This window comes from Haplochromis burtoni, unplaced genomic scaffold (genome assembly GCF_018398535.1).
Source record: "Haplochromis burtoni strain Fernald_Lab_line unplaced genomic scaffold, NCSU_Asbu1 Contig_80, whole genome shotgun sequence".
NCBI lineage: Eukaryota > Metazoa > Chordata > Actinopteri > Cichliformes > Cichlidae > Haplochromis > Haplochromis burtoni.
Window position 1 is genome coordinate 1,576,950 of NW_024582441.1, and position 10,900 is coordinate 1,587,849.

Genomic DNA, 10,900 nt, shown 5'->3' on the forward strand with positions numbered 1-10,900 from the left:
AACATTAAAAAAAAAAAAGAAGAAGAAGAAAGTATTAGTCACTAGGAAGCACCAAAGGAGACAGGCGGATTCTGGCTTTCGTCCTCAAAAGTGACAAACTGGGCTAAGACCAGTTTGATATGAGGAACTGTTCCCTGATGAGTTTAACTAGTCTTAAACTGATGCCTGAGGAGTTTAACCAGGCACTTGGTTGCAAAATGCAGAGTGATTCTTAAAAAAACAAAACAAAAACTAGGAAAAAAAATTGCACTACTTTAACGCAGGAAAAAGACAAGGCGACTAAACTCAAGGCAGCATGCATAACAAAGCAGTAGTACTTCGTGATGGTCCTTCTTTACTTATGTCAGCTGTATAAAAAGGCAGTTACAGTAAAGAAGAAAACAAAAGGTTCAACATACTTTCATTGGCTTTAACAGGAAACCTAACCAAACCATAAGTTGTTCCAACCACCCACTTCCTCCCTCCTCCTTTCAAGACACAAAGAAACTCCTCCCACTTGCAGTTCCAGCCGATAACATTGTTGCCAACAATGTAATCCATTATTACAAAGAGTCTCACGTATGTCTTTTTGCAATGCACTAGTAGACAAAGAAGAGACATTCAATCTTTTGTGATTAGTACATAAAAATATTAACAACATTTCAACACACAAAACTCTGAGGTGATTTGATAAACGCTCTCAGCAAGATTTCAGTCAGTGGTCTAAATGTAGAATGTACATTGCGCTAACGTTTGTTTTTTTAGGGTCTGACTTTGTCAGAACCTCCTCCTCTCGTGCTCAGAGCCTCCAGGTGAATGAACAGATTTAATAAAGGGGTGTGTAGCAGTGGCAGAAGTGTAGCAGCATACTCAGTTGGGCTCCCTGAAAGTGTATGTTTTGCATTATTTGATTAATTGAAAGGCACAGAAAGAAAATAGAATAAGGCTATAAGCTTTTCCTACATTCTCAGATTAAAAAGTATAAAAAACAAACAAACATAATAGTTCATTGACCTAGTCCCTAAAAACTGGGCTTCTACGTATTAGCTGAGGCTTTTGTCAGCCAAAGACAGAAGTTGTGCAGTCGCTGTATCATGTGAGGCTGGTTGCAATGTGACCTGCAGCATGAAGCACAGCAGCACAGCTCAGGGACATGAAAAGAAAACCACACAACAGGGGAAGAAAAACCTAGCCTTGTTTAGACTGGGGAAAGGACATGAGTGAAAAGCATGCATTCACACAGACAATGAGAAAGGTTTACAGTGTTTACAAGTCAGTACAGTCGTTACAGGTACGAGGAGATGTGGAGCTCTTTGTCTAAATATTGTTGACACCTCTCCTGATTACTCTTCTCAATGCGCCCGGGTGGTTTTCCCTGCAGCCTGCGAGGTCAAAAACACAAATACGAATGAAATAACACGTGTACTTGTTTTGAAGTCTGTTACAAAGCCTATTTGCCTTTCATGCAAACTGCACCTGGGAGATGTCGACTCCAGTGAGTTTCTCTACAGCATTTGGCAGCTTGGTCATGATGTCCAACACTTCTCCAGCAAGTTTGGAGGCTCCTACATCTGCGCCACCGCTGGACACCATGGTAATCTTCTGTGTCGCTGACAGTGGCTTGCTGATTTCCTCTGCCATCTGCAGAACAAGAAAGATCAGAATTGGTACACTGAAGGAGCGTGATATGCTTGCACCTTCAAAGTGTGCCATCCGTGAGCTAAGAAGCATGCGAGTCAGCTAATTCTTCTGAAAACTGAGCAGAGAATCACAATTTCAAAGAAATCTCAAAGGTTTAAAGCAACAATGTATCAAGCTTTGGGATATAAAGGTATATAATTAATATACCTTTTATGAATAACAGTTGAGCTGTGATTACTGAAATATGGTTAAAAAATATTTTAAAATCTTAAAGAGGCCTTGGAGTTGGAAAATGTAAAAAAAAAAAAAAAAGTAAAGGGGAAAAAAAACTTTTTATGCAAAGAGAAGTAAAATAAAATCAACATTAAGGACTAGCGCTGATGAAAATGGGTTGAAAGGCTAATATAAAAACCAATATTCATGATATTTTCATCCATCAGAGTCAAACTGACCAATGGCAGTTTCTCCAGCAGCATGTCCACCATGGCTCCTTCTTTGTACTGCTTGAAGGCCTCTGCCTTCTTGTTCATCTGCTCGGCCTCAGCACGGCCCTTAGCCTCCACGGCAAAAGCCTCTGCCTCACCCTTTATCTGCATGACAACACACAGAGCAGAAAAGAGTGACGATGGCAGTAGTCACATGAAGCAGGAGAGAAAGGAATGACACATTATATGATGCAAAGTCACAGGAAAGGTGACGAGAAAATTAACAGTAGGAAAAAACTGTGACAGAAAACGGGCGGTTCTCACTCTGATGGACTCTGCCTCAGCCTCAGCTTCCATGATGAGCTGCAGACTACAGTAGAAAGGAAAAAAAGAATGAATTTTTTTGTTGTTCAGTTCAAACTATACAGAAGCAATATTATGATTTAGTGCTCACCGCTGGGCCTCAGCCAACTTCTCCAGTCGGTATTTCTCAGCTTCTGCAGGTTTCTTAACCTTGGCCTCCAGCTCCTTCTCCTTGCGTGTGATCTCCTGCTCCTGCAGAGTAATCTGCTGCGTACGCTCCACCACTTGAATCTGCATCTTCTCCTCTTCGATGCGCTGCTTGGTCTTGGCCACCTGAAATGGAAATTCCAACAATTCTCAGCTTTCCATCAATAAAAACACAACATTTTGGACTTGGCCAGGCATTATGATGAGCGTACCTGAAGCTGATAGGCCATTTCTGACTCGGCCTTCTTGGCATTGACCTCAATGTCATAAGCCGCTTTCTTCAGCTCATAGTCTCGCTGGGCTTTCGCCATTTCAATCTCATTCTTGTACTGAGCAGACACCTTCTCCTGCATTGCGTGTGCCTCCTGAAAATGAACAGTACAGGAGAGAAAGACAAATTTGGTACTGCTCATCAGCATTATCTTGTCAGTACATGTCATTGTGCCGTCTTTCTCCCCTCTCCCCAACTGGTCCTTGCAGATGGCCGCTCCCTGAGCTTAGTTCTATTGGAGGTTTCTTCCTGTTAAAAGGGAGTTTTTCCTTCCCACTGTCACCAAAGCGCTTGCTCATAGGGGGTCATATGATTGTTGGGGTTTTCTGTGTTTTCTTTGTATAATTGTAGGGTTTTCACTTTACAATATAAAGTGCCTTGAGGAAACTATTGTTGTGTTGTTGTGGCCCAATCTAGATAAAACTGAATTGAAATGAACTGAACTGAACAGGCAGAATGACATTGACGATTATTTACCTTAATGACAGCATCTCGTTTGTATTGAGCCTCTCCAATCCTGGCATCCTTCTGCACCTGAGCAGTTCTGGCTTTACCCAGCGAGTGGAGGTAGTCCTGTAGGAGAGACAGAAAGAAGGAGAGAAAGTGACAACCGACTACCAGAGAGCCTTATTCAGGCATTGAAAAGCAAAGTAGTACATCAGACAAACGAGTAATGTCGTTACCACAGAAGCACTTAGGCCTCATTTATGTCTACTGGGATGGCTCCAGGCTGAGAGTCGGGTAAGTCAATATCAATCACTTAAGAGCATTACAGTAACAGAGGAAATCATCAAAGACTAAACGCTTTGAAAACCTACATATTTCTAATGAATTTATCACAAGTCCATCAGCATTTGGCTTTTTTGGGGAGGCAATTTTTTTGCATGAATTTGCTTATTTTTAGTGGTCTGTCACAGATCCCGCATATTATCACTCAACGATACATCGTTTCCTGTTGCACCAAATATAATGCTCTGACAGAATATTCAAGATCTCATGGTAGATAAGCTGTCTGTTGACCCCGACACACGTTACAGGTTTTCCACGCAAAGCTTGCTTTATTTCAGCTTGCCATATTTAAAACAAAATCCTATTTTTCCTATACATGCACATTCAATCACCCACTGAGGAACTCATTCAATCACCCACTGAGGAACTGACAATGGCCAGCTGGAAAGGTTTAGCATATCCCCCATGCCCTTCAAGCGTATTTTGTAATGCTTTTACAGTCAGAGTCTTGTCACCAGTGTTGGAAGAAGAAATACTCAAACAGACTTGGCATACCTGATCGTCATGAACATCTTTCAGCGTGTAGCTGACGACACCAATCCCCATGTTGACCAGGTCAGAGGAGGCTACTTTAAAGACCTGCTCAGAAAACTTCTTACGATCCTGGTAGATCTCCTGCACACACACATAAAGATTTGCACACGTCAAGTTACATGCTGTAAAAAAAAAAAAAAAAAAGGTATGCCCCGTGCTAGTACTGAGTAATAAACATAATTTTGTGCATAAAAGTTCTGAAAAATGCATTTTAGGGCCTCAATGAACCAACCTCTACAGTCAGGTGGGCAATGATGGCTCTCTGGTGTCCCTCTAGTGTCTCCAATGCAATCTGAGCGATCTCAGCCTCAGACTTTCCCATGAACATCTGACAGGCAGCTGCCAACATCTCCTTGTTCTGGCCCTGGATCTTCACCTGGGGAAAAAAAAAAAAAACACAGGTTAATGTGATCTCATTAAGACACTGCTATGAATCCTCCATAATGCTTCCTGTGTGGCCCGTGCTACAGACAGACAGATGATTATTTCACCATGAAGAAAATAGTTAATAACCTTTATAACCTAAGACCCAGCAAATCATTCTTGTCTTCTGTGGAGTTCATGTGACATGTCAAGCATAAACTATGCAGTCCTACAAATTTATGAGTCCTACTGTACTGTGAAAAGGAAATCCTTTCTAGTGATGCCACGGACAGCATGGCCTGTTCTACAGCTTCCACATTTTATGGCAGTAGGTGAGGATGTGATACATGTTTTGCAGATATTGTTTTTCAATTGATAAGGATGAAATTGTTTCTTCAATATGAGATTCTTGAGTTTAATTTACCAGGATTTCAAAAAAAAAAAGTACTGTAATTTCAACCATTTCAAAATAAACTTTTAATCAGTGGGACTTAAAAATGTGTTTTCAACCCATGCTGATACTTCAGGAAGCAGAGGGCTGAGTGTGGCAGAGAGGATTCTACTCAGAATTGTAGAAGTGGAGTCAGACTTTTTGCTTTCAGAGCATGAGGCAGAGGAAGGAAAAATATTAGAGCAGGAAGTTGAGAGCTCAGGAGGACATACCAGCTTTTCTGGAGTCTGAACACACACGCGCGCACACAAACACACACACCTTTTATATCTTAGTGAGGACATCTGATTGACATAATACTTTCCCTTGCTGCTTACCCTAACCATCAAAAATAAATGCCTAACTCATACAACTCATACCCCTAGCCTAAACCTAACCATGACCTAATTGTAACCCTGACACAAAAAACACATTTTCAGCCTCAAAAACTTCCTTCCAAACTTGTGGGGACGGGTATTTTGTCCCCATAAGTGACACACACACACACACACACACACACACACACACACACACACACACACACTCAGCTAAAAGTTCTTAAACTAGTTACTCTGTTGATTTAAATAACTATTAATATACTGCTAAAAGTGAATTAAACTGTACCTCGCCTTGTACCTTTCTTTATTAATTCTGTTTTAATCATAATGAGATTCACTTGAAACTGTGAGAGTTGATTTTAAAGGCAGTTTTGTGCCATGTGACATCTAATTATTCCCAATCTGTTGTAACTTCAAATTCTGAAAAAAAGTTCTCAAAGCATACCTGCGCAATGCCGGTGACAGAGATAGGGACACCATGGCGGGTGTAGACTTTGTCACTCTTCACATTTAGAGTCAGGGTGTTGAGTGTGATCCTGATTAGACCAAAAACAAACAAACAAAAAAAGACCAAAAGGAAGGGTGGAACTGATGAGATTCAAAACGTGAGAGCAAGGGTAACAGTAACATTGGAGAAACTAAGACTGCTTCCCTGATAATGGCAAGCTTCCCTATTTGCGGTCTCTGTCTTTATTTCACACTACGATGAACTGCACAGCAATGTTGTAGCTATAAAAACTACACAAGGGAAATTAAAATGAAAATGGGAATGACCTCTGGATTTGTTGAATACACGGCAAGACAAACACTCTTCCTCCAGCAATCATTAGAGGTGGAGAACGGCCGCAGCCTGACAAAAGAGGGGAAAACAAACATTAACAAATCCATCCAATAAGAGTCACTCATTCAGGAACTGATTCAAGAGAGCACAGCTGAACTTGCAACCTTTCATGACAGTGCGACTCATGCAATTCATCCACAACAGCTTGCGCCATTGGAAAATTCCTAGCTTACTCTAAACTGTCAGCAAGTCTTGGCCTTATCACAAGACACATGTGACACTTATACACAACACTTCACTCTAACAATCCAATTCCAGGATTACTCTGTCTTTTGTTTATTACACTGATCTTCTGAGCTGCAAGTTTCTAAACAACAACAAAGCTTGCAGATGCAATGGTGAGAATATTCTCATGTGTTGTTCACAGAAACAATAATTAATCCATTACCAGACACCACCATCGCTTCATTGGGTCCACATGTGTAAAACATCTTGAATCCTAAATTTGAGACACACACAAAAACTTGTGAGAAAAAAACCCCAATGGACTTGATTTGCCCTGTAAAAATGTTTAAAATAGAAAATAAATGTATGACATGTATAAAGAGACAGGTGGATGTATCCACCAGTACAACACACAAAATATAGATTAAATCATTTTTATTACAGCGTCTTATTGCTAATTTAAAGGCAATGAGTCCTATGCTGCCAACTATATTTTATTCATGTCGGTTTAAACCATTTAAACCTAATTAGGGTTTCCATGTTTTTCCCAGCGACCCTCGGGGCTCCTCCCACTCCCGACAGCCCTAATCTTCACACGGAACTCGGACTTTCAATGTAATAGCTGGAGCAACCAAAAAGCACGTAAAGCACAAAAAAGTACCGATAATGGCAAACAAACACGGGTGTTGGATGTAAAATTAAAAACTTTAAAGAAAGCGACCTAACCTGCGTATTAAAATTCGCTATCTCGCTATTTAATCGAGTCTGGGTCGATAACGTGGGGGTTAAAAAAACTGCCCAGTGTTTACGCTACAGCACCGCGATTTAACACGTTAAAACGAGCACTCCGGTTAACTTACCGTTATCCGGTCAGGTCAAAAGGAAACTTCCTTTTTTATATAAAAATAATGATAATAGTAAAATCAAGTCGGTTTTACTGTTGCGACGGTGAGAGCGTTGCTGCCCCGTACACTGCAATCACACTGCAAAAAATGTCTGATGAGTGGGAAGTGCTCTGCGACCACGCCCATCCTCACGCTGACAGTGACGTAAGTGTGTCTGTTGTCATCTGGCGGCTTAGAGCGACAACTGCACCTCCACCATATCTATTTATCTATCTAGCAAAGAATTTATGATATCATGATACAAGGTTATAATAGTTAACTTAAAGTAAAAACTAAAACTAGAACTAAAGAAACAACTTTTGAAAAATCTAAAAACACAGAATAAGTATTCTTAGTTTTAGTATTTGTAATTTTGGTTAAAAACATTACAACTTGCCTGATGAGGCAATGATGAACATGTTTATTCAGACATTGGATGTCTACATGCTGGTGAGTCACCCACCTTTAAAAAGTTGTTTTTTCACAGTATTACCTGTGATGACCAGTTTCTCTTTATTTTCAGGACTATTTACATTCTAGATTTTCACTGAATGCATCAAAACTATGAATGAATACATATGGAATTATGTAGTAAACAAAAAGTGTGAAATAACTCAAAACATGTTTTATGTTTTAGATCTTCAAAATAGCCACCCTTTGCTTTGAATGCTGCTTTGCACACTCTTGGCATTCTCTCAATGAGTTTCATGAGGTTGTCACCTGAAATGGTTTTCCAACAGTCTTGAAGAAGTTCCTAGAGATGCTGAGCACTTTTCGGCCTTTTTGCCTTCACTTCATCCCAAATCATCTCGAATGGATTTACGTGGATTTTAGTGACTGTAGAGGCCAGACCATCTGGCGCAGCGCTCCATCACTCTTCTTCTTGGTCAGATAGCTCTTACACAGCCTGGAGCTGTGTTTAGGGTAATTTTCCTGTTGAAAAATAAATGATGGTCCAACTAAATGCAAACTGAATGGGATGTCATGTTGCTACAGGATGCTGGATGCTACACCCCCACAAACCATCACACCTCTTCCTCCATGCTTCATGGTGGGAGCCATGCATGTAGAGGCCATCGTTTCACCTTTTCTGCGTCCCACAAAGACACAGTGGGTGGAACTAAAGATCTCAAATTTGGACTGATCAGTCCAAAGCACAGATTTCCCCAAAAAAGTACAATTGAAAAAACCCAAAATTTTAATACTATGTCAAGGTATTAAATTAAGCTTTTTTACGTTGTGTTTTATTGTATTATTTATTTATTTCTATTTTCTATTCTATTTTTCTGTCTCTCTCTGTTATAGACTGGTAACCACTCCAAGGTGATCCCTATTTTCTCAAAGGGATAGGCCACACCACTCTGAAACAGTGGTTATAAAAAGGGATGAATGGCTCTTGTTTTCTTTTTTACTTTGATGAGTTATTCTACGGTACGTTTCTACATGTTTTGCTTGGGAAATTGAAAATAGGTGCAAGGATTTACTGAAACGTGTAAAAATACATGGCAATAAAGTTTGCAGGGAAAACATTGTGTTTGTAAAATTTAACCCGTTTCAAGTCAAAACTTGGTATGATTACCTTTTTTTCTTCACAGCTTGAACTCTCTTATGCAAAGATCTTGTAATTTCAGGAATAGTTCTCCAGGCTTCAAAGCTCTTCTTTGGATGTTGGCTGTGGATGATCTCCCACTGCTTCAGTATTGTTGAGGTCGGAGCTCTGGGGAGACACATCCAAGACTAATATTATTAAATGGTTAATGTTTTTCTCTAGCTTTGTGTTTATTGCATTGGCAGCAAGTTCGGGATCATTGTTATGCTAAAAAATGAAGCTGCTGCCAATCAGAAGTGTCTGAGGTGTGTATTGCATGGTGGGTCAAAATCCAATGGTACTTTTCTTTGTTCATAATTCGATCAATTTTGTCAGGATCTCCAAAACCACTGACTGCAGTGCAGCTCCAAACCATGACAGAGCCTCCACCATGTTTCACACTCTCTGTTGTACCTCTTTCCTGACCTACTCTGCACACACTAACGAAAATTTGAACCAAAGTTTCAAATCTGGATTCAAATTCTAAAAGACCTGTTCCCCCTGATTTCCAGTCCAGTTCTTGCGTAATTTGGCATTTTTACCTCATCCTTTTTCTTGCCATTTCCCCTTCCACTGAGGATGGCTGTCAAGTAAAAATTTGCACAATAAAGCCACACTGATAGAGATTCTTTTATCCAAAGATGGAGAACAAAATCGAAACTATTTTAAAGATGATAAAAATTAAAACAAGTTAATAGTCCAGCTAGTGTTTCTCATTTGCCTTGATAAGTTATCAAATACACCTTAATTTTTGTATACAATATAATATACAGAGAGCATCATGTGAGGAATAACCTGCAAAAACCCATAACTTGTTCATAACCTTTCGTTTGTCTCTTAAATGTAAATATTAACTACCATGAATATTCCATGGCTTTCAAAATGGCAAATACTTTTGCCACTACTTATAAACATACAGTCTATGGTTTAAAAAGAAGATGACGAATTCTTAGCCATGTAATCTGTGTAACAGGCAATACTGTGTATCCTGAATTCAGACTATTCCTACAAGAGCAGCTGGCATGTGCAAGCTGTTGCCCCTGTAAATGTTTATCTAAGCACATTTGCACTTGTTGATAAATTGTGTGTCTGTTAATCTCATTACTTCCACTAGTGGGCAGTGTTTACCATTGCTTGAATTAAGATGTGACACAATACCCAATCCTAAATTTTCAAATACCAACAAAGGCATCTGTTAAGTAGACTCTATATTGATGCATTTTATAAAATGTGGGCTTCAGAGGTGTTTCCAGAGGCAGGAATATATGGGTGGCACTGTCACACCTGAAATATGATTGGACAAGAGTACTGTTAGTGTCAAAGTTGAAATTGAGTAACAGTATAAATGTGACTAGACCAACTTATTAACTTTATTCATGGTTTTTACTGAAGTACAGTTTTAAAGTACTTTTACTGCATATAAGCATCGGTGCTTTTTACTTCTGCTCTGTTATAGTTTGGATAAAAATGTTGTACTTTGTAGACAGGGTAACACTTTATAATATGGCCTTTGACTAAGGGCTTAATTGTACTCTAATTAAATGGAAATTCAATGTATTTTATGTAATTATATTTACCTGCAAATCCTTAAAGGTAGGCACACTAGAAGAAGTGCTTAACGAGTCAGGTTTTAGAGCAAACAAAGAAATAATGACACTGTAACTAAATATAAGTAGTCTCTAAGTAAATTAAAGTAATGTGTTGGTAAATGTAAGTAGTCTGTAAGTAATTTTAAGTAGTGCCTAAATTCTGGGTATTTTACAGAAAATGAAACACAGATTATACTGTAATTGATAATGACTACCGCATAAACAATTTTAAGTACTACTTTCTTGGTAATTTTGTGGAAGCACAAAAAATATTTCCCCGTCTTATATTCTATGTACACTGTACTTTTTCAGGCCACAGGCCATATTATGGAGTGGCTCCATCATTATAATGTCACATAAACCTGCAAACTTTGATGGTATTTCTTTTTTTTAGTCCTTATCAGATTATTATTGCTAAAGTAAAAGGGCAATTTAATAATAGAAGATCTGTCAGGTACATAATGGATATTAAATAAAGAGGTAAAACAATGAGATGTTAAGATGTAAAACGGCAAAGTTAAACTACTCCATATTGCAGCTCACACCCCAAAAA

At 39.1% G+C, this 10,900-nt stretch overlaps 1 protein-coding gene across 1 annotated transcript; it reads right to left on the bottom strand.

The window, feature by feature from the left end:
• Positions 1 to 7,303, bottom strand: flot1b (flotillin 1b). The gene is made up of 13 exons (XM_005925175.3): positions 7,147 to 7,303; positions 6,510 to 6,560; positions 6,055 to 6,130; positions 5,726 to 5,816; positions 4,382 to 4,525; positions 4,111 to 4,230; positions 3,304 to 3,399; positions 2,768 to 2,920; positions 2,500 to 2,681; positions 2,370 to 2,415; positions 2,073 to 2,210; positions 1,456 to 1,620; positions 1 to 1,361 (listed from the first exon to the last, which is right to left on the bottom strand). The coding sequence occupies exons 2-13, from the start codon at positions 6,550 to 6,552 to the stop codon at positions 1,332 to 1,334; spliced, it is 1,284 nt and encodes a 427-aa protein (XP_005925237.1). The 5' UTR covers positions 6,553 to 6,560; positions 7,147 to 7,303; the 3' UTR covers positions 1 to 1,331.
• Positions 7,304 to 10,900: the final 3,597 nt, after the last annotated feature.

What these genes read in the sequence shown, in the direction of transcription:
- flot1b (XM_005925175.3), bottom strand. Translation starts at nt 6,552, where the DNA reads ATGTTTTACACATGTGGACCCAATGAAGCGATGGTGGTGTCTG. An exon ending in TGAAGCGATGGTGGTGTCTG is followed by an intron (nt 6,131 to 6,509) that starts GTAATGGATTAA and finishes CTCTTTTGTCAG; the next exon opens with GCTGCGGCCGTTCTCCACCT. An exon ending in CTGGAGTCGACATCTCCCAG is followed by an intron (nt 1,362 to 1,455) that starts GTGCAGTTTGCA and finishes TTGACCTCGCAG; the next exon opens with GCTGCAGGGAAAACCACCCG.